The following is a 22,001-nucleotide window of genomic DNA, read 5'->3' as shown; positions in this document are numbered from 1 at the left end:
GGGTGCGTGATTTGGGAGGGCTATTTTATTATTTTAGCGTAGAACTGGGGTGTAGGCCAGAGATTGGGGGGGCGTGAGAGGATTCACCAGAGACAGAGTGGGGAGCAGAACAGGCGGATTTACGGAAACACACTGCTAAGGGGAGCAGGGGCGGGACAGGAGAGGCCTGCCGAGCCATATGTAGGTGAGCTCACCGGCCGGGGATTGAACTCAGGCTGCGGTGGTGATAGCGCTGAGACTTAACCTCTAGGCGACCAGGGAGGCCACCGGCTAAGAGGTATTTTGAAGGGCAGAAATATTGGGGACTAGAGAGGTGTTTGGGGAACACACTGGCACGTGGAGGTTAGGGTATAGGCCCAAGCTTAGGGTCCTAGGTTTGCGATCTGGACGGACGGAAGTAGTTACGTCCGCATTAGGAAAACAATTCTTAGCCTCGGCGAATGCAGACTGAAAAACACTCGAAAAACAGTTCGGCGAGAAGGGATTGGAGGTTAGCCTGGTCAGGAGCCGACCGACCACGGTTCCCAGCCGTGCGCCGCTCCAGCTTATTAGCGCGGCTTTGTGCCGCGGCCCGCCCTGGGGGGGGGATTTGGTGGGGGGGGAGTCCGCTGACGTCAGCGCGCCAGGGGCCGGAGAGGCGGGGAAGCCCCTCCACCCGCAAGCCCAAGAAAGCGCGAGTATCTAGGTGGGCGGCCCCAAAACTTCAATCCTGGCGTTGCCAGGCAACAGCCATTCAGTTCGGTTGCTGGGACACGCGTCACCATGGCGACGGCTCCGCGCCGCGCAGTCTGAGTATTTAAAGAGCAAGCGCGCGCAACGCCAGAGCGTCGGAAAACCGCCTTCCGGGGTAGCGCGGTCTCCCCGTCCCCTCTCCCTTTCCCCTTTACCATTCCCTGCACCCCCTTTCGGACGTCAGGGCCCTCTGGTCTCCCAAGTGAATTCAGCTCCCCAGCGCGCCCTGGTTCTTAGGCTGATCCGACTTCAACTGGTGGTGAGCGGGATCCTGGGCCCCGGGCGGGCGGGAGGGACGGGACGCGGTGCAGTGTTGTTCTTTCCCCCGCCAATATTGCACTCGTCCCGGCCTCCGGCCCCTCCGGCCCCCCGGCCTCCCCCTCACCCCGAGCTGGGCAGCCCCAGCCCTCCTGGCTCTCGATCCCGGCTGATCTAAGATAGATTGGAGTGTCGCCGCTGCCACCGTGAGTAAGTGGGGCTGGAAGAACTTTAACCTTGCTCCGACCAGCGCCTCATACTTCACCTAACCCCTCCCCCACCACCCCTCACCTAACCCTCATGCTGCGTCTTCCTCACTGTGCCCCACTCTCAGCTAAAGTTCCTCTAGTTCTCTAACTCCCATCCTGCCAGTCCTCTCCCTTACCCCCCTTCAAGTTCTTTTTTGCTTCCCACACTATTCCCGAAAATCCCTAAAATAAGCAATTGCACTGACTTAGAAAACAACGGAAACTTTATGGCAATGTGCTGTTATCTTTCCTGGGGTTAGTGCCTGAGAAATACCCCTTGAAAACTTCCCATCTCCTGAAGAGCGGGATCACCATCCATCTCGGGCTGAACTGTTGATGGGTGCCAGAGAGGGATCCTGTATTGGCAGAGAGGCTGTAGATTAGACTCCGGGGTCTCCAGGATAGACCCCAAGGCCAAAGGGTCTAAAATCAGAATTCTGAGTCTGGTGGCCACTTCTTCATACTCTGCCCTCGAGCAGCTGCCTCCGGAAGGGCTCAAAATCCTCGGGCACTGTGTCTGAGGAAGGAGAAATGATTAAGGTCAGAAGATGTGACTGTTCCAGAAGGGTAGGAGAGGTCAGGCTGATCTTGGTCTAGAACCTCACCATTGCATCTATACTGGAGATTGGACCAAATGATGTTTTCTTGGGAGAAGCAGAATACACCAAGACGCCCCCCTCGCATGGAAGTGTCAATGATCACCCCAGAATCCGCCACTAGCTGGGGTCCCTCATAGAGCTTCACCCTGTCCAGAATAGGGGTGTCCATTGGTGCTAGGGGGCCAGTGGGCACTGTGCCACCAAGCCCAGGCCTTGCTCATCTCCCAGGCCTTGCTCATCCCCAACCCTCCCCCCCTTGAGCTCAACAGGCCAGAGAAGGGAAGGGGGGAGGGAGAAAGGGAAGGGGTGGGATGGGGGGGGTGCTTTTCTCAGGCCTGGGGCCCCTGGCTCTTTGTCCAGCCCCCTTTGCATCTCAAAGCACCAGCCACATTCCTAGCAAGGATTGGGTTGCCATGACAATGAGCACAAAGGACTGGGGGGTGAAGTCACCCGCTTCCCAGGCTTTAGTCCACCCCCCTTATCCCCTGTCCTGGCGCCCTGCAGCCCCAGGCACCTTAAAGGGGAATCAACCCAAGTCCCTGTCTCTGGGCTCTTAGTCATTTCCCCTCCCTTCCCTGTCATCTTCACCAAAAGGAAATGCAAAATTGTGGACAAAAGGCCATGAAGTCTGGGCCTCAGTTTGTCAATTTGTTCTTCTGTAAATAAGGATCCCTTCCAGGTCAGACTCATGAGGCAGATCCAGGCTGTACCAATGAAGGGGCTGGATGTGATGTGTTTCTCTAGGATCAGAGGCTCCCAGACATGCCCTCATTTTTCAGAGGGCACAGAAAGAAATGACTTGCCCACACTGCTTATAGATCCTCTTAAGAGCAGCCCCAGAACCCAGGCTGTCTGCTGTTAGGAGGGCAGGGCCAGGGCAGCATGTCTGTGGTGAGAGGAGAGACGGAGGGAAGGGGCCCCAGTCTGGGTCCATGCTCCAGGAACTGAGTGGAGGGGAGTCCACTGGTGAGTCCCAGCTACAGGAGAGGCCAGGCCTGGGGTTCTTCTGGAGGCCTCAACCCCTCCCCTCACCGAATGTAGCCAACTTGAGGCCTGTGCAGCAGCTGCCAGCGGTAGGAGGTCTTGTCACGCCAGCCCACGTTTCGTGGGTCAGTCCACAGCAGTCGTACCTGATCAGGGGTATGGCCAGTATGCCATAGGGCATTCCGGAGGTGCTCACCTGGGCCGGACACTGATGTCACTGCCTGGGGGTGGGGGGGACAATAGCAAACAGTGAATTAACCATAGGCCCCCCAAAAGAGAGACGGCTGGTTGGTAAGTGCAGGTGGAAGAGGAAGTTGGTGGTCAGGAGGATGTTCTGGAGCCCCAGGGAGCCAACCTCCTGGTCAGATGTCTACATAAGAGGGTTCCCACTCAAGCAGTGGGGGAAGCCCTAGCCTTAGCAGGGAGGTTTGGGGGAAGGACTCTGGGTTGGGGAGTCTGGATAGCTGCGGGACCTTGAGCTGCAGCCCGGGCTGAGCAACAGCCCGGAAAGGTGTGGCCTGCCAGTACGTCTGCTCCGTTTGCTTCCACATGACCACGTAGAAGCGGCCGCTGTCCTGATAACTGAAGAGAAAGCCTGCGTAGTCATCATCAGTTACTGTGTTCACATGGAAGGTGCCTTCAAAGTCCACACCGTTGAAGGCTGTATATCCTGGTGGGAGGGGTAGGTGGGTGGGATCAAGGTCAGGGGCAGCAAAGCTACTGTTGGCCTGTTGCAGAGTGGGGATGTGTGTGAAGGAATGTCTGCTATGTGTGGCCAGCTTGCCCCTCTACCCTCTGCCCCCGCAGGTTTACTCCATTTGGAAACTATTGAACGCTTACATACCAACTGCCAAGCCGGGGTCACTGTTCATGGTCTGAACGATTTCCATGCCCTAGTGGGGCATGGAAGAAAGAAGTAAAGAAGAAAGCCCTGATTAGGTGCACTACCCCACCGAGGCCCCAGCTGGTAGTCTGACCCGACAGTACCCACCCAGCCCACTGCCCTTGTACCTGGTTGAGCACAACCCAGTTTGGGTCAATCTGAGCATCACCCTCAGGATCCAGGACGACCGTCTGATAGGCCCGGAAATCTGTGAGGGTTACTTCTGCACTTTCAGGGCACACGTCCAGGGGATCAGCCACGGCATCATTGTCAAAGTCATTCTCACACACATCACCAACACCATTGCCTGGGCAGAGTAAGGCTAGACACTCAGGAAGGCTCTGCCCACTACCACCTCTTAGGCTTCTACTCCTGACCTCCCCCCCAGCAGGACTTGCCACCTCTGAGCACAGTCCATACCTGCCCAGACCCTGTGGAACCCCAGCCTTACCATCGGAGTCCTTCTGATTGGGATTGGGTATCAAGCGACAGTTATCAGGACCAGGAGGCACATAATCTGGGATGCCATCATTATCATCGTCCCCGTCACACTCATCTCCAAGTCCATCATTGTCTGAGTCCAGTTGGGAACTGTTGGGCAGCTGTGGGCAGTTGTCCTTGGTGTCCTGATGTCCATCCCCATCACTGCCCAGAAGAAGTAGCACCAAAATAAAGTCTAATGGTACCACGTCCTTCACTCTTGCTTAGGAGTGTGTCTGGGGTATACCCTCCACTCAGACCCATGCAGTCAGCCAGACGAGGTGAAGGTCCAGCAGCAGCAATGGAGGGTAGACTATGGGAATGATTTCCTGCTCAACAGTGGTGGAGAATCAAGGCTAAGCTACAGAAGGAGTTAAGAAGCTACTAGATGAAATCAGGTATCCCCTATGAAACCTTCCATCTCTTGGCGAAGACTCTACCTGTCTTCATTGGTGTCACAGACGTCCCCCACCAGGTCGCTGTCTGCATCTGTCTGAGAGAGAGGGGCGTGTTCTCACCATCTCTTCTTGGTAACTTGCAAGAAGGTGACCTGACCACTTTCCCAAGTGGGGCTTCAGGCCTCCCTGGTGGCGCAAGGGGTTGAGACAAAACCTACAGGGCTGTCCGCAGCCACTGCAGTGTAAGTTCGATCCTCAGCCAGGGAGATACCCACATGGCATGACAGACCTCTCCTGCCTCGCCCGCTGCTCCCCTCAGCAGTGTATTTCGTCAGTCTGCCTGTTCTGTTCCCCACTCTGTCTCTGGTGAATCCTCTCACCCCCCGCGGCTCTGGCCTGTACCCCAGTTCTTGTGTGCATAAATAGATAAATCTTAAAAAAAAAAAAGTGCTGGGGCTTCATCCACCAGTCCTTCCACCACTTCCCTGCCCTCTCCATCCCCTGTACCTGGGTGGGATTGCTCATTTCAGGACAGCTGTCACAGGCGTCTCCCACCCCATCCTCATCCCTGTCTGTTTGTAGGGGGTTGGGGACTTTAGGGCAATTGTCCAATCCGTTGGGGATACCTAGGAGACATGGGGTACAAGACAAGGTTGTCATTAGCACATGTCATTCTCTCCCAGGTTGGTGAAGGCCCTGAGCTTTGCTCCCCATTCAGAGGATGGCTGGTCAGGAAGTCTGCTTGTACTTTCTCTTGCCCACTCCCTGCCTAGCCCTACACCCTACCTCTCATCCCATTGATAGCTGCCACAGGTAATCCTCTCCCCCAGGCTGTCTTCCACAAGCAGACCCCGCCAATTCTGACCTCCTAGCTTCTGCTTCATTCCCACCTGTATCCAAATTCTTACAAGCCTCCCAGCTATCCCCTCAACCCCAGGCCTGCACCATCCCCATCCACGTCGTTGTCACAGGCATCGCCTTCCCCATTGCCATCTGTGTCCTTCTGGTCATTGTTGGGGACATTGGGGCAGTTGTCACAGGCATCTCCAAATGAATCTGTATCTGAGTTTTGTTGATCCTTGTTGGGAAACAGCCGACAGTTGTCCTAGGGGGGAAGGAAGGAGTCAGGCCTCCCTGGAACCACTTGGCCTCCTTGTCTACCATCACCTGCTTGATGCAATCCTATCCACCCACCCTCCATCCACCAGACATTCCACCTTGTCCTGGGTACGGGGTTTAATGCCTCCCTAGTTTGGAACACTGGGACCTGTCCTGGAGAACTGCCAGGAGTCAAGGGGGGCAGGCTTATGGGACCAAGTCCTAGATATGAGGAGAGAAGAGAAGCGAGCAGAGGGGCCTCCCTGGTGGTGCAAGAGGAAAAGTCTTAGCACTATGAAGCTATCTGCAGCCACTGCAGCATGAGTTTGATCCCTGGCCAGGGAGCTACCTACATGGTGCAGCAGACCTCTCCTGACTCACCTGCTGCTCCCCTCAGAAGTATATTTCAGTCAAACTGCCTGCTCTGCTCCCCACTCTGTCTCTGGTGAATCCTCTCACCCCCCCACCCCTGCATCCGTGGATTACACCCCAGTTCTTGGGTGCATAAATAAATAAATCTTAAAAAAAAAAAAAAAAAGCGAGCAGAGAAGCCGGAAGGGGCAGGACGCTTGTGAGCCACCTCAACGTTCTTGATCCCATCCCCATCGGCATCAGCATCACACTGGTCCCCCACACCATCATTATCGGCATCTTCCTGCCCAGAGTTGGGTGTCAAAAGGCAGTTGTCCTAAAGGTCGGGGTGAATATGGATGGATGAGTTCTGGTCAGCCCCACCTGAGTCTCTCCCCTGCACACTCCCCAGCCTGCACCCCGCACCTGCTTGCAGTGTTTGTTGTTGTCCATGCAGGGCAGAGCCTGGTCTGGATAGCCATCGATGTCTGTGTCAGGCCCACACACGTTCCCATTCCCGGCCCAGCCCACGTTGCACTGCAGCAACAGAGGATGGGAGTGACAAGTGGGCGAGGGCCACCTCTCAGCCCCCAGCCCTTTCTCAGCTGCAGGCTCTGCTCTTAACCGACCAGTTTCTGCACCCACGTCTGCCTCCCTTTCCCATGAAGACCCCCATTCCAGTCCCGAAATGTGTTTATCACTCCTACCCCCTTTCCAGAATCTCCCTTTCCCTTCCAAGCTCCAGGCCTAGCTCACCGAACAGGACACTGCACCGTTGCGTTCAAACAGACAGTGCGCGTGGACATGACAGGGGCTGTGTGCTGGGCTGTGGCAGCTCCGGGCTGGAATGCAGCCCTGGCTCTGGTTGCCCAGGAAGCCCAGGCGACAGGGACCACACTTGAAAGAGCCCTAGGGGTAAGGAAGTGATGTGTCAGGAAGGAGGATCAGCCTGCCCAGCACCTGGAACCAGCACTGCCCCATCCTGGGCATGTAGGGTGGGCACCCACAGCTGTGCACCAATGGTATTCGTTAACTCCTTTAGGTTCTCCTGACAACCTTTCTAAGTGGGTAACAGCTCCATTTTTCAAATGAGGACGCCAAGGTTCAGAAAAGCTAAATAACTTGCTAGAGTCACAGCTCAGAGGGGCAGAACCAGAATTCCAAATCGGGTCCATGTGGAACACCTACTATGTGTAGTGCGCTAGGGGAGGGGCAGGCGAGGCAGGAGATTTGAAGAGGGAGTGCACCCCCCACTCCACAGACACTGGGGCATTCAGCTCACCACTGTGTTGGTGCAGATGGCATTTGGGTCGCAACCACCATTGTTGCCATCACTGCATTCGTCAATGTCGCTGCAGACCTGGAGGGGCAGAGATTTTGGGTTGAGCCAGACCTATGGCAGTTGCGGGGGGGAGGGGCGGGCACGCTGGTGTGGCCTCATTGGTGAAAATTTACATGAAGCCCAGACTGAAACCTATGCAAAGCCATCAGGTGAGCCCATTTATCACAAGGGCCCCATGTCCGGCTCAGAAGTCCCCGGCCGCTGCCAGCCAAGCTCTCTTGTCCATACACTCGACCCAGCCTGACCTGTTTGCTGGCCCGGGCGTAGTCAATGCCCACACCAGACACCCGTGTGCCTTTGTAGCCTCGAGGACAGGCCTCACAGTGGAAGCCTGGCATGGTGTTGATGCAGTTGGAGCCCGGGAAACAAGGGTCAGCGTGAGCGCACTGGGGACCAGAGGAGGAAGAAGAGGTCAAGCCCTGGCCTGTGACCCTAGAACCACCGCTGGTTGCTCCCGGTCGCCCCCGCAGATGTCCCTTCCCAAACTCAGTGAACTCTGATCCCTCACCCCACCTCCCTCTGGAGTAACTCCTGCCTAGCCATCTCCCACCCACCTACCCCTGCCCCAGCTCCTTCCCTGCGTGGCGCTGAAGTCTTTACCCCAGGCCTTCTGTCTCTCACTTCCCTTCTGGTCTTTGACCTCACCAAAACTCCAAGTTCCTCTGCATAAGACAACATTTACCCCACTTTCTTGGACCCTCCTGATTCCCTTACCCCAACTTTCTATGCCCTTCCAGATGCTGCCCTCCCCCACCTCATTGATGTCAGCGCAGTGGGTGCCATTGCCCTGCAGGCCTGGAGGGCACGGCCCACAGCGGTAGCCAGGGTACTCATACACTTCCATGCAGTCCACGCCTCGGAAGCAGGGGTTGGGGCTGCAGTGAGAACGCTGCTCGTGGAAGCCTAGGGAGTGGGCACAGAGCCACCCAGAGGTCACATTCCAGTCCCTGGCAGTGGGAGCCCAAGCCATGGTGTGAAGAGTACAGAGATGCCACCCAGAGCCGCCCTCCTCTCCCACTCACCGCACACCTGACACTCCATGATGGTGTTTCGGATCAGGGACATCTCCTTCACCTGGTAGAAGCACAGGGAGGAGTTGGCCCTTGGCATCTGCCACCCACCCCTGGATCAGTGACACCCCTTGCTGGCCCACTCAAACCTGATCTCGGATATCATCCCGCAGCTCCACCAGGATCTGGTTGAAGAGGGTGAGCTGGGTGACCAGCGCCTTGGTCTGCTCCCCTGTCAGAGCCCAGGTATGGAGAGGCTTAGAACTGGGCACCAGCCTTGGTCCCACCTTGGGTAATAAGTCAGCTTCTGCCACTGCTGCCCACCCTCCACCATTAAACCTCACACAGTGCTGGCTGAAAAGGACATAGTCTCAAGCAGTGGCCAAAGCTTGGGCCTCCCCAATCTTACACCCCTTGAACTTCATAGTAGCCTACTCACCTAGGATGGAGTGGAGCGCACTGGTCACTAGAGAGAAGAAAACAGGATAAAGATGTGAAGAGGGGCCTGCTATGAGAAGAGGAAGGGGACAGGAGCAAGGGGCTGGAGTCTTGGAATAAAATGGGGTGTTGGATGGTAGGGCAGAGGTGACAGGCAAGTGGCATTATTCTTTTCCCTGGGTGAAGGACCCTCTAACGGAGTTGTCAGATGGTCATGACCCAAATCCTCCTGGATCCCAGGAATGGTGATGGCAGAAGAGATTCAAATGAGCGGTGAGAGCCTCCCTGGTGGCGCAAGGGGTTAAGACGCAGCACTATGAGGCTATCAGCAGCCACTGCAGCATGAGTTCAATCTCCGGCCAGGGAGGTGACCCACATGGCGCAGCAGACCTCTCCTGTCTCGCCCGCGGCTCCCCTCAGCAGTGTATTTCAGCCAGTCTGCCTGTTCTGTTCCCTACTCTGTCTCTGGTGAATCCTCTCACCCTCCGCATCTCTGGCCTGCACCCCAGCTCTTGTATGCATAAATAAATAAATCTTAAAGAAAAAAAAAGAGCGGTGACCCAAAGCAAGGCCAGGACCCCAGTAGGTTGCATTGCCTCCCAAGCTTCTACCTCAAGAGTTCTTTCCTTGAAAATTCTGATGGAACTGGGCATTTTATGCAGTAACAGCCTCTGAACATCACTGTCAGAGAGACCAGGCAGATAGATGCATAATACTCAGAGAAGTTGCTGCTGGATGGGGCCACCCGTGGAAGCTAAAAAAGACCCAAGACCCTCCTCTCAGTTAACCAAGGCCAGGCCATGCATTTCCTCACAGTTCTGCAGAATAATCTCCTCCCGGATAATTTTTTCTGGCCTTCCATCCTTCAGGCAGGATGACCTGAACAGGGAGATTTTTTAGACCCACTTCTTGGGACAGCCGTATTAATGGAGAACATAAAATCAGAGATTAAGGACGTTTGGGGTAAGTGGGTTGGAAGCCTCAGGATAGGTGAGGCAAAGGAATGGGTGTTAAGAGGAAGGTCAAGAGGATGGGAACACCAAAGACCACAGGATCTGTTAACAGGCGTCCCTGTGTTACCTGCACTGTGGATTGTCTCTTCCCCCTGGAAGGGACACTCACTCAGGGCTCCAACCTGGGCCATGGAGCCACCCAGAATCATCTTCATAGACTCCACAAAGCCCTTGATGGGACAGGAGCACAGTCAGGTGGGGAATAACTATGAACTCCTCCTACTGGTACCAACTCTGTTGCCACAAAAATGCAAATGGGTCCTCCCTCCCTGTTCACCTGCATCCTTGAATAAGCCTTCTGTCCAGTCCTAATCTCCAGCCCATTGACCTCTGCTGGGGGAATGGGGGCCAGCGCTGGGAGGCTGGCGTGCTGGTCGCCCAATCTGCAGTCCACATAGAGCTGCAGGGCAGGGCTGGGTCGGGATGGACCTCGGAGACGCAGGAGAGCTGTGTGCGTGCGCCCATCGGCCAGGCCTGCTTGCTGAAGGTTCACTGCATGGACTTTGCCATCCTCCCGTTGATACCGCACCAGCACTGCCCAGGAGGAAAGGTCAGTATGGGCACGGTCCTCCCCACCATTTCCCCCTAAGCCTTGGGTCAGCTACATCTCTGGGCTATCATCCCTTATTTAGCAGGTCTCTCTCAACACCTTATATGTAATAGGCGCACAATAAATGTTTTCCAAGTTGGATCAGAGACTAGAAATTTCTTGGTCTGCAATGGTATTAGATCACTCTCTCCTCTGCCAGGGCAGAAGCTAGCTCTGTACCCACTGAAGTGTCCCAGAGATCTGAGGGGCATTCTATACCACTGCTGGGACACAGAGACCTCTCCCTCCCCCCAGGCATTCCCAAGTATAGCATCTCATCCCCACAACCAGGCCTCACCCTATTATTTGGTCTCCTGAGGCACTTCCTAAATACCCGGTACGATGTGGCCCCTGGGAAATATTAAGAGGGGTCCAGCAGTGGCGATGAAGGAATGCAAGGGAATCACCATTGCAGGAAAGGAGATGCCCACCAATCACCTTTGTTGATCTTGCCCACAACAGAGGCCTCCAGCCATCGCGTGTTGTCCTGGCGAGAGTAGAGGCCAAAAAGGACACCACCCTGCTTGGGGGGCAGGCGGAAGGTGGACAACAGGTAAATGTCCCCAGCAGCGAGCAGTGCTGTCCGGATCTTCTCTGCCACAGCTACCATCTGTCGGGACTCACCCACTGTCAGCAGATCAATCACTGGCAGGGCAGAAATTGTTAAGGTCAGAGACAGGGATCAAATACCTGTCCTCTTTCCTGAGCCTACACTGTACCCACCCCTCAAAACTGCCAGGCAGCATGAGTTACTAAGACTGCCCTTGTTGCTGTCAGAGGACAAGGCATCTGTTGCCTTCCTTCCCCCTCAATATTTCCTACTGCCACCCTCTGGGAAGCAGCTGGCCTGAGGTTCGATGGGAAATATAGAAACAGCACCCTGCACACTTGAGATGCTCCCACCAGGTGGCGTAAGGGAGTCACTATGCTGATCCCAGGCAGGAGTGTCACCTGGTGCTCACAGAGCAGAAATGGGCAGGCAGTTTCTCTTTACACGGCTGGGTTTGGCTCCTTCCACATCCTAATGCCCTTCCTCCCATCCTGGGGGCTAAGCACATTGACTCTGGATGAGAACTGCTACCCACTGAGGGCTCCAGCCCTCCCACTGTCTGGCTCTCTCCCCAAGGAAATGTAGGACCCAGCTTCCTTAGCCTCCCATGTCCAGGCCAATCTGTGGTTTCCCTTCCAGCCAGCGAAGAATCTGTGCCTGTGTCATCTGGTCCCGCTATCTCTCCTACTACCATGGGCCTGTCCTGCTACCAGAACTCCAGGAGAGCCCAGATGTCTTGGTTGCTACCTGACCCCGTCCTTGTGCAACCAGAAAAGCACCCCCCGACCCGAGGGGCAGACCTAGGGGTTCACACAGTGTACCCACCTTCTAGCTGTTCTCCCAGACCTCAGGATGGCTTTGGCTGCTCACATTCCAACCAAGTCAGGCAGTCCAAGCATCCAGCACCTGAGTCCTATACCCAGGCCTTACGCGGACCCTGGCCAGTTCCCGATGACCCACCATACTGTGAGTCCACCCCCCACAGGACCATAATTACCAACTCTCCCCTCCTGCTCAATTTCCTGCTCCCTGTGACTAGGGAAGGAAGCAGAGAGGGGTCTAAGAGGATGGGGCTGGGCTTACCCTGCAGTTCCTGACTGGCAGATGCGAAAGTGCAAAGGAAGAGAAGAGCCAGGGCCCCTCGAAGTTCCTGCGTCTCCATGCCGCCTAGCCCGCTCACTACCCCTGGCAGGCAGGCGGCTGGGAGGGGAAAAGGCTAGGCGGAGAGAGCAGGAGAGGGGGGCGGAGGGACTGGAAGGGGGAGTTGAAGGGGGGGGCCAGCAGGAGGGTGAGGGGGGGCTGAAACAAAGAGCTGCCAATCACCCAGGAGACATCCCCAGCTCAGGGAATCAGGGGCTCTGGGAAGAGTCCTGGTGGCCTCCCTGCCTCCAGCCTCTTCCTAACCGTGCTGTCCCCCAGGTGCCTCCCTCTCTCCTGGCACCTCATTGTTGGGGACCATTACTGAATGCTACTGTTTTCTGGAAGCTACATTTGGGAAAGGCAGGAACCCCTGGCAGGGGCAGCACCAGACAGTGGGCATTATTCCACAGCTGGCATGAGGAGATGCCAAGGGAGTGGCAGAAACTAGCTGGCTATAGTACCCAGGGAATGCCCACATGGCAAGAAATTTGCTGCTCTGACAGAGCAAGAAGTACTCTTTGTTAGGGTGCGGTCCCCTGGCATGTGCCTGTTGCCTCCATTTTCCCTCATTCCTAGGAAAACTTGGGAGTCTGGAGGAAGTCTGAACAGTGGTCAGTGAAGTCAGAATGAAGAAATCAGGGACCAAGAGTCGGGCACTAGGGACAGTAGACCAAGAGGCAAGCCAGGGGCGTGGTGACAGACTGGGAGCACTGGGGGTACGGGCAGACAGGCCGTGACCCGGATGAAGGCGGGGGGTGTGGGGCGGCTCTGTTCCCGTTACCAAGACAACAGTCCGCGAACCCCATCTCCCCTCCCCCTCCCCAGGCCCCAGCCGGGCTTCGCTCCGGCCGCCGCCACCGCCCCTGTTTTGTTTCCATGGCGACAGGCGGCGCAGGGCCGGCTCCAAGCATAACGTGCTGTGGAAAACATGCGGCTCGGGGGACCCCCCCGCAGCCCCTGCTCCGGGCCGAACCCTGAGGGGCCTGGGAGCAGACCAGGCCACGTGAAGATTTCCGAAAGTTCCCAGAATAGGCCCAAGCGCACAAGATCCCCTTCTCCTGGGCTGGCCGAGCCTCCACGGGTTCGGGGCTCCTCTCGGCCGAGACGTCCTGACTCTCCGAGGCGCCATGACCCTCCTAGGCTGTCGTGGGCGCGAGCCCCTCCCCCCTTCGGAAGCCGCCCGGGGATCGGCGGGCGCCCGCCCTTCCTAGAAGCCCTCCACCCCGCCTTCCGCCCTCAGGCCGCCTCCTGGGCGGAGAGAAGCTGCGCCTCCCGAACGGCCTCCCCCAGCCCCCAGCCCCGCGTCTCCGGAGGGGGCCGGCCCTCGCGGGGGAGGACAGAAGCGCGGAGGGAGGTGCTTCCGGGACAGAGGGCGGGCAAGATGGCGGCGCCCATGGAACTATTCTGCTGGTCAGGGGGCTGGGGGCTCCCGTCAGTCGATCTGGACAGCCTGGCGGTGCTGGTGAGGGGTGGCGCCGGCGCCCTCTGCCGCGCCCTGGAGGATTGGGGAGGGGGCCGAATTAGCCGATTATCCATATTTTGCCAGGCCGCTTCAGCACGGATGCAGTGAGGGAAACCGAGGCAATCAAGGAGTGTGACTGACCGGCATGGGCGCAGTGTCCCATGCCATGGCAGCCTAGGCTTTGCGCAGGAATAGAAAGAGATGTGATGGGGGCCTCAGGAGACGGGTTTTAGTCCTCGTTTATCCTTTTACTGGCTTTGTGACCTTGGGGTGATCCCTTCTCATCTCTAGGCGCTATTTCTTCACCCGGGGTTTACTAAGGCTGGACAATCTCAGGGTTCTGTGGCTTGGTGTTCCTGTCTTTTCTTTAGCCTCCCTTTCCTCCTCTTCACTAAACAGTATTTATTGAGCTTTTTGTTTATTGAACCAAAAGGCTTATAGCCTGGCTCTGTAGAAAGAGCTTCAGAGTCAGCCAGACTAGCTCTCACTCACTTCTCATTTAATAAACATATGTTAGGCCTCTTCCAAATACCAAAGATTGGCATGCAAAGATGAATGACTTGGTCCCTCCCCCAGACTTGTTTACAGAAAGGCAGGCATGTAGGCAAATAAATGTAATGAAATGTTGAGATGCTAAGGTATATGCAGGAACAATCCACAGAAAGAAAGAAGGCCATGGTCAATGCTTCCAAGAAAAGGGATGCACTGGTTAGGAAAAACAAGAGAAAGAGGGAAGGATTTTCCTGGTGGACTTGAAGTCACGGACAGGTCCGTGACCTCTCTGGGCCCTGAGTTGCCCGTTGTATAATGGGAACAGTAATGTACACCTTTTGTGTGTGAGGCAAGTACTAAGCATAAAGCATAGCACAAAAGGTTTTCAACAAATGTCTGGCTAGGTCCTCAGCCTCTCTGTCTTTTGCTTCTTTCTCTGCAGACCTATGCCAGATTTACTGGTGCCCCACTCAAGGTACACAAGATTGCCAACCCCTGGCGGAGCCCTTCAGGTACCCAGTGTTCACGGGGCATGAGGAAGGGAGTGTACTAGGGGAGGAGCAGGAGACAGATGGGAATATGGTACAAATATGTACAGCTCTGTAACTGAGGACCTGGTGGGCATGCTTCTTTCTCTGTCAGGAACTCTGCCTGCTCTTCGAACCAGACATGGAGAAGTCATCTCACTACCACACAAGATCATCACCCAACTTCGAAAAGAGGTAAGTAGCTTGGGGTGGGGGAAGTCAGTGAAAAGGTCAGTCAGTTCAATACAACACACATTTATTGAGCACCAAATATATGCCAAGTTAGGTGCAGGGGACCCAGAGCTTCAAGGGCCACAAAATCAGGTGGAAGAGACACGCACATTGTTGCTTGTGAGGTGGTAAACAACAAGCTAAGGGTTAAGCTGGGGTGCCATGGGAGGCATGTGCCTTCTCCCTGCTGAGTGGGCAGGGAGAGCTGAATAGGCAGATGACACATGGAAGGGAAAGGGAAATAAGAGAGCAGTTGCCTCAGATTAGGCCCTTAAACAGACTTCTCAGGAGAGGGACTTCTAGGGGCCATGTTCCTTTTTTTAAGGGGTAAAGTCTGGCTGGTTATGGGGCTCAGGATGGAGGCCTTCAGCCAGGGTAGAGAAAGTTTTACAAGCAGAATGAGGCCTAGACTGTTCTTCACTCTGTCCTTGACCATGTGGCTGTGTAGGTAAGTTGTTTAACCTCTCAGAGCTGTCAACTCCATATTTGTTATAACCAAGGGGCTTAGCGAGGATGCTTCCTGAGGGTTCTTCTATCTTTCATGGTCTGGTTCCAAAATGGAACACATTATCAGAAGTGGGATCCTCTTCATTTCTACTTCCCCGAAGATGAAGAAGGTGGGAACTAATAGCAGCTTGAGAGGCACAGAGAGGGATCCTGGTAAAAGCCATTGTTCCTGACAGGACTGGGCCAGGGCCCAGTTTCCTTATTTGTGAACACAGCTTTTCCAGTTTTCAAAGGGTTTTCTCCTAACACTGCCATGCTAAGAGAAAAGAGATCACTGCCCCCATTCTGCAGAAGAGAAACTGAGTCTTAGAGAGACTTAAGGATCATGCTGAGAGGTTATTTGGGGACAAAGCTCACTCAGGTGTGGAAAGGAGTTCAGAGGAGCAGGCATTGGAGCCTATAAAGGTGTGGTAGGCTGGTTGGAATGTATGTGTGGTGGTGGCACCTGGGCTACGGAATGAAATAGAAGAGCCAAGAGCTGCATAGTGAGAGAACAAGCCAGGGGCCTGGGGCTGGATCACTGGACTCCAGGAGCTTGAGGATGGTATCCCTGAGGTATGGTTGATGCCCCACCTGAGTCTGTGTTCCACTCTGCTAGCTTTGTGGTGCCTGGATCAGGGAAGTTATGCTAGAAAGTTGCCGTCAGCAGGCATGTTGCCAGCTTTCTGTGGAAACTCTGGGAGCTGCTCCTAGTTTGCGGCTGGGCCGTCCTTCCTCCCCCACCATGGATGTGGGACCTTCACGACCAGCAGGCTCCAAGGCCCAGGCTTTCCGCCAACAGCAACAGGCTACTGGCTGGGCCCTGGTGAGGGGCCTCAGCAGGAAAAGCTCCTTGTGCTCCTATATTGCTCTCAGGCCAGTGAGGGTGGCACCAGACAAGAGGCCTCCCTCCCTAGGGAAGCACCCAAGCATCCACTTCATGGACATTTCCTCCACAGAAGTATAATGCCGATTATGATCTGTCAGCCCGGCAAGGGGCAGACACCTTGGCCTTCATGTCTCTGTTAGAGGAGAAGCTGCTCCCGGTGCTGGTGAGTATGTCCAGACCACCCAGCCTTTGTGGCCAGTGGGGGAGGGGACCAGGCAGACCCCCTACCATATGCTAACTCAGAGCAGCATGGGGATGAGAAGCCCACCCTGTGTCAGGCAGGTATGCTGGTTCAGGCCTGCTTCTTCCCTCTAACCCCACCCCCAAATCCAGATACATACTTTCTGGATAGACGCTAAGAACTATGTGGAAGTGACCCGGAAGTGGTATGCAGAGGCTATGCCCTTTCCTCTCAACTTCTTCCTGCCTGGCCGCATGCAGCGGCAGTACATGGAGCGACTGCAGCTGCTGTGCGGGGAGCAAAGGCCTGAGAATGAGGAAGAGCTAGAGAAGGAGGTACCTCTGGGGCAGGGGCTTTCGCATGAGGGGAGCCCCAAGGGTGAAGCGGGAATGGAATGCCTAGAAGGGGAGGCACTGTTCTCACAGCCTCGAGCCTACCTGTGTCCTCCCTCTAGCTATACCAAGAGGCTCGTGAGTGCCTGACCCTTCTCTCTCAGCGTCTGGGCTCTCAGAAATTCTTCTTTGGAGATGCGTGAGTCTGAATCCAGGGTATAACAGGTGGCTTGAAAGGAGATACAGGTTGAGATACAGCTGCAGGGGCTGTGGTGGGCTCAGGCTCTGAACAAGAGGGTCCTGGGACAGACACTGGGTCGGGTGACAGTGGGGCTATGTGTGGGGCTGGAGCCTTTACAGGAGGGTGGGAGGGCTGCCAGGCACAGGAGGGGCCTTGTAGGCTGCAGGGCACTCAATGTGCCCTTTATGCAGACCTGGGATAGAGTCCCATTCAGAGCCAGGCTGGCGCCACCAGAACTGTGTGTCCTCGCCTCCCCTGCTGCCCAGAGCCCACCTCCTAGGACCGACTCTTCCTCCCATTCCATCTCTACCCTCCTGCCCCAGCTGCCCTCCATCCCACCCTTCTCTCTCGCTCCAGCCCTGCCTCCCTGGACGCCTTTGTCTTTAGCTACTTGGCCCTGCTGCTGCAAGCCAAGCTGCCCAGTGGGAAACTGCAGGCCCACCTGCGGGGGCTGCACAACCTCTGTGCCTACTGCACCCACATCCTCAGCCTCTACTTCCCCTGGGATGGAGGTAAGAGGCAGATGGGCGGTGGTGGGCACCAGCCCTGGGGAGAGTGGACAGGGATCAAGGAACTAGCCCCCGGCCCACCTTCCTTGCTTGTCCCTCAGCTGAGGTGCCACCTCCACGCCAGACACCAGCAGGCCCAGAGGCTGAAGAGGAGCCATACCGGCGCCGGAACCAGATCCTCTCTGTGCTAGCAGGGCTGGTAGCCATGGTGGGCTATGCCTTGCTCAGCGGCATTGTCTCTATCCAGCGGGCAACACCAGCCCGGGCCCCAGGCACACGCTCCCTGGGCATGGCTGAGGAGGATGAAGAGGAATGATTTGTCCTCATGCCCCCAGGACTGATTTTTCTACTGTCATGCATTCCAGCGGTCTCTGTCTCCCCATTGTTGGTACACCCAGAAATGGGTTGCCATTCCTAAAATAAACCTGCTCACTCCGACTGGGATCAGACCGCCACTCTTTTAAAGGGCCACCATCTTTCTCCTAGCTTGTGCCATGGAGGCCATCTGGGTACCTAAGCTTCTTCAGCTGCCTGTGCCCTGATGCTGACATTGCTCCTGCCTAGTCCAATTCTGCATCTCCAGGAAAGACAAAGAGTCCCATTTTGGGTCCAGCTTTTCTAGTCTCTTTCCTCACCCCTCCCCATCTTGTGTTTGTACAGACAGTGAGCTCACTCTGGGCCTGCGCCCAGTTTCCACAGGCACATAGCACACGCTCACACAAGCATGCGGGTGGGGGGCCATTGGGGCTTCCAGATCTTTTCTCTAGAGGCCTCAGCCCCTGGCACCAGCTGGGGGGGGAGAATGAGTCACCCTAACCACTGCCCGGGGCTTACGTCACTTTAGCCCTCCCCGGCCCTGCTGTGCCCTCTTTAGCCACAGACAGCATGTGAGCTGACTCTGTGCCTTTAATGCCCACGCAGAGCCCGGGGGCCTGCTTAGTATCTGCTCCATCACTGGCACTGGCGTCGCCACAGGTAGGTGTGAATGGAGTAGCCAGGTGAGATGGTCTCCAGGAAGCCCAGGGCAGGATCCTCGATGGTGAGAGGCACATCCTTAGAGGAGCTAGGGGGAGGAGAGGGAAGCTGAGTGTGACTCTGCCAAGCCCCCCTCCCGCCTGCAGCCCAGGTCCCAAGTCTGCCACTGCTCACCGGTTCAACACGACCACGACTGCAGAGCCATCGGGATGCATCAGTGCCACTGTCTCCAAGTCATTCTTCTCACTGGCAGCCAGCCCCACTCTCTGGGAGCCCTCAGGAATGAACTTGCTGTAAGGGGAACCCGCATCGTCAGGGACCCCAGTCCTGAGTACAGTTCCTGTCAGTCCTTCACCTGAGAAGTCATCCTCTCCCTGAACCCTTGCCAAAGTTCTGCCTAAGTCTTCTGGCCTTGAGCGTGCTGCTGGCGTGCCCTGGCCCCGCTCCTCGTCCACCCAGCCCCCGCATCGGGCGTCAGGCCCTCTTTAGCCACATCGGGCATCCGTGTCTCTGATACCATCCAGTCACTTCCTGCCTGGATGGTGCTGCAAGCCGGATGGGCGTGCCTCAGCAGATTCCCACCCTAAACATCTTCCTGCTTCTTCCTGTGGGTGATAGAAGCTCAGTGCAGGAGACGCTAGGCCTGGTGCAGGGTGGGGGGCACCTGCTCTCCACCTACCTGAAGTGGCCAAGGTGATAGAACATGGGCTGTTTGTAAAACGTGTCCTTGGCGATGTCCACAATGATGGGGCTGTCGACAAAGTTGCGAACCCAATTGGGCCCGCCTTCGGGGTTCAGGGCGAGGTTCCAGTCAGTCCAGCCGACCACGTGGTAGAGAAGATTCTAGAATAAGAATAGGGCAGAGATGTGCCCCACACTGGAGTCCCCAGAGAACACAAGGGACGCATGAGGGACACAGGAACTATGATGGCTCAGCCCTGTGAGGGGTAATCTGTACCCCTAGTATTGAAGGAAAGGAGAGGGAGTGTATGAAGATCAGAGGCATCACAAGAAATGTGATGTAAAATGTGATATAAAATGAGAAATGGAGGCAGGTGTAACTGCCTGAGACCCAAGCATTTGGAAAAAGGGTGATGGGATATGTGGATTTAGGAAGGGGAGCAAGATAGGGAATCATGATATCCTGAAATTTGGCCCAAAGAGCAAGTAAGCTGGGCAAAAGTTATAGAGGAAGGCCTTTCGTTAGTCTGCCAGACCGGAAGGGGTGTGAGGTGGTGTTTTGTGGCAGGAGAGAGGGGCGGCTCACCGTAATGATGCTGTGGCTGTACTGCATCCCTCGGTCCCAGGAGCCTAGCCGCACACTCTGCTCCCAGAACTTGGAACCCACACAGGCCTCTGAGGCAAAGAGCATGGTGTTGGGAAACAGGCGGTGTGTCTCCCCCAGGGTGGCTTTTGCTGGAGCCAGAAAGTCCAGGTACCAATGTACAGCGATGCCATGAACGTACTTAGCTGCCTCTGGGTCTGCCAGCACCTATACCGGGAAGGGAAAGGACCACTGGGGAATGGAAGCCACTGAACCAGCCCTGCGCGGAAGCTTCTGGAAGAGGCACTAGGGCGCCTAAGAAGTGGGTGGTGAGATGAATACACCTAGAGGGAGGAAGTTAAAGTGATACATGGGGATCCGCGAGGTCCTGGAGTTCCAGAAGAGGTCACAGCACCCTCAATACCTCAGAGGGGCTACCTTAGCACCTGGCCTCCAGGAATTGAGAGGTGGGGTAGGGATGTTACTCAATTTGGGAGCCAGTTATTTGGATACTGGATTTTTGGGTCACTAAGGTATTCATGGAGGTTCTGGGCCTTACCACCTGGGCCCAGTGGGGCAACAGTAAGCGCTGGTCATCCAGCATGAGCAGAAGGACATCGCGGTGTGTACTATTGGCGAGGGTGGGACCCAAGTCACGGGCGATGAAGTCTCGCTGGTGTTCAGGTGTGAAGCCCAGACACTGGAAGGGGTACCCGCTGAATAGCCCTGCAGATGGCTCATTCTCGGCTGTCACTGCCCAGAACTTTAACTTGTGCTCAGCATAGGCATCCAGGAACCTGGCAGGGGAAAGGGTGTGAGTGACTATGACCAAGGCCCTGGAGCTGGGTGCAGCCCTCCCCCCAAGCTCTCTGCTAGAGGCAGCTCTGACCACCCAGCCAGCACTTGAGAAACAGGAGGCTCTAGTCTGAAAGACTAAGAAGGGAATGAAGTGAGCTGGCAAGAGCAGATCTGGAGAGAGATTGAAGGTGGGACAGACTGGGGTATCCAAGAGGGGAGGCTGGTCCACATCCCACAGCCTTGCTGTTCCCTTACTTGACAAAGTATCTGGCCCAGGTCTGGTGGTAGCGATCCCCCGGCTGACCCTTGAGTGTCCCCTTCCCATTCACTGCTCCATTGGTCTTGAGCCAAGTGGGTGACGTCCAGGGACTGGCAAAGAGTGAGATGGGGCGTCGGGCCAGCTGCAGGGCTTGGTGAATCAGGGGTATCTAGAGACAAAGGTAGTGAGGAGAGACACCCAGAGTTGGAACATAGACAGACTGGCCCAACCAGTGTGTCAGGCCTGGCCATCAGCCCCCGCCCTCCCACCCCCAGGACACAGCAGAGGGGCAGGTTCTATGTCTCTGCAGACTGCTGTAGCCCAAGGCATCTCAGCCCCAAGGGGTCAATGCCACCAGGGCTGGAGGCAGCCAGAGTGCCCACCTTGAGCTTAACATCTTCATCTGGGAGGCTGAAGTATTGCAACTGGAAGTCGTCAGGGGTGTCAGCATAGGTGTAGGTGCGGATGGAGAAATCACAGCTGGCCATGGGCACCCGCATGATATTGTATTCAATTCCTGCAGAAAAAGGTGACCAGTGTATGGGGTCAGAATCAAGAGGAGCATGTGGGGCCTGGCCTACCGCTAGCCCTTCAAAACATGTCTGAATCAGGACCAAAGGGAACTGGGCTCTGGGGTTGGGGCCTGTGGAGCCAGGCAGCTGGGTGAAGCACTGGCCCTTCTGAGCCTGAGAGTCCCTAAGCACCTAGCAGATGATGGGTAGGGCAATCTTACCTCACTGGACAGGACCCAAACGTCAGGGTGGGTGAAAGACCAAGGCAAATGAAAGGTTAAGGAAAAGTGTGAGTTGCACTATGTCATGCCCCCCTCCTCCTTACCTTCTTCAGAGAAGTATGACCTGAGTAGCAAATCCCGGGCAGGGGGTGACAGGCCAAGGATGTTGAGAGCAGCAGCATCTGTCATGGCCCCTCCAAATCCCTTCACTTTCTGGAATTTCTGATCTGGCTGCAGAGTCAGTAGCAGCCCTGAGGACACCCACAGGGAATAAAGGATGTCAGTGCACAGGGGAAAGACTGGTAATCACTGGCATGATTAACTCCAGAAGGATCCCAGCCCGGTTCAGGGGTGAGGGGTGGAGTGGTTACCTGTGCCTGCGCGATTGGCCTGGAAGCTCCCCACGCTCAGTTCCATCCGGCGCCCACTGCGTGTACTCTCATAGCGGCTGAAGGTGCCAAGGGCAGGCAGGGTCAGGGGGTCCAGGGAGTCACAGTATGTGGCATTGC

At 55.9% G+C, this 22,001-nt stretch overlaps 3 protein-coding genes across 8 annotated transcripts; 1 reads left to right on the top strand and 2 right to left on the bottom strand.

Annotated features, from left to right (window-relative positions):
- Nucleotides 1-1,696: 1,696 nt before the first annotated feature.
- Nucleotides 1,697-12,135, bottom strand: THBS3 (thrombospondin 3; the record flags this gene model as incomplete). 6 transcript variants are annotated; one of them, XM_084243343.1, is made up of 23 exons in its annotated part: nt 1,697-1,755; nt 1,844-1,983; nt 2,870-3,042; nt 3,295-3,491; nt 3,666-3,714; nt 3,833-4,011; nt 4,156-4,349; nt 4,625-4,677; nt 5,081-5,208; nt 5,528-5,687; nt 6,261-6,368; nt 6,458-6,568; nt 6,788-6,940; nt 7,314-7,391; nt 7,619-7,759; nt 8,128-8,276; nt 8,396-8,447; nt 8,533-8,615; nt 8,823-8,849; nt 9,902-10,004; nt 10,112-10,368; nt 10,862-11,068; nt 12,057-12,135. In XM_084243343.1, the coding sequence occupies 23 exons, from the start codon at nt 12,133-12,135 to the stop codon at nt 1,697-1,699; spliced, it is 2,880 nt and encodes a 959-aa protein (XP_084099469.1). The 6 variants fall into 6 exon arrangements, with proteins under 6 accessions (XP_084099469.1, XP_084099470.1, XP_084099473.1 ...); XM_084243344.1 differs by having other exon boundaries at nt 5,090-5,208; XM_084243347.1 differs by lacking the exon at nt 6,458-6,568 and having other exon boundaries at nt 5,090-5,208.
- A 1,359-nt stretch (nt 12,136-13,494) lies between these two features.
- On the top strand, nt 13,495-17,957 carry MTX1 (metaxin 1; the record flags this gene model as incomplete). The annotated part of the gene is given in 8 exon segments (XM_084243067.1): nt 13,495-13,575; nt 14,510-14,599; nt 14,604-14,789; nt 16,271-16,363; nt 16,534-16,716; nt 16,836-16,912; nt 17,312-17,466; nt 17,565-17,957. Coding segments are annotated over 8 exon segments (1,080 nt in total). The 3' UTR covers nt 17,780-17,957.
- A 402-nt stretch (nt 17,958-18,359) lies between these two features.
- On the bottom strand, nt 18,360-21,924 carry GBA1 (glucosylceramidase beta 1). Its single transcript, XM_084242827.1, has 9 exons — nt 21,864-21,924; nt 21,597-21,743; nt 21,143-21,276; nt 20,756-20,928; nt 20,262-20,499; nt 19,706-19,930; nt 19,118-19,281; nt 18,613-18,729; nt 18,360-18,526 (listed from the first exon to the last, which is right to left on the bottom strand). The coding sequence occupies exons 1-9, from the start codon at nt 21,907-21,909 to the stop codon at nt 18,415-18,417; spliced, it is 1,356 nt and encodes a 451-aa protein (XP_084098953.1). The 5' UTR covers nt 21,910-21,924; the 3' UTR covers nt 18,360-18,414.
- Nucleotides 21,925-22,001: the final 77 nt, after the last annotated feature.

This window comes from Talpa europaea (genome assembly GCF_964194135.1).
Source record: "Talpa europaea genome assembly, chromosome: 9".
Taxonomy (NCBI): domain Eukaryota; kingdom Metazoa; phylum Chordata; class Mammalia; order Eulipotyphla; family Talpidae; genus Talpa; species Talpa europaea.
Note: the sequence above shows the minus strand (reverse complement) of the source record. Positions and strands in the feature narration are given on the sequence as shown.

Coding starts and splice junctions, on each gene's coding strand:
- GBA1 (XM_084242827.1), bottom strand. CDS start 21,909: ATGGAACTGAGCGTGGGGAGCTTCCAGGCCAATCGCGCAGGCACAG. Junction 20,500..20,755: donor TGGGCCAGATACTTTGTCAA/GTAAGGGAACAG, acceptor TTCCCCTGCCAG/GTTCCTGGATGCCTATGCTG. Junction 19,931..20,261: donor TGCCCCACTGGGCCCAGGTG/GTAAGGCCCAGA, acceptor TTCCCGGTATAG/GTGCTGGCAGACCCAGAGGC.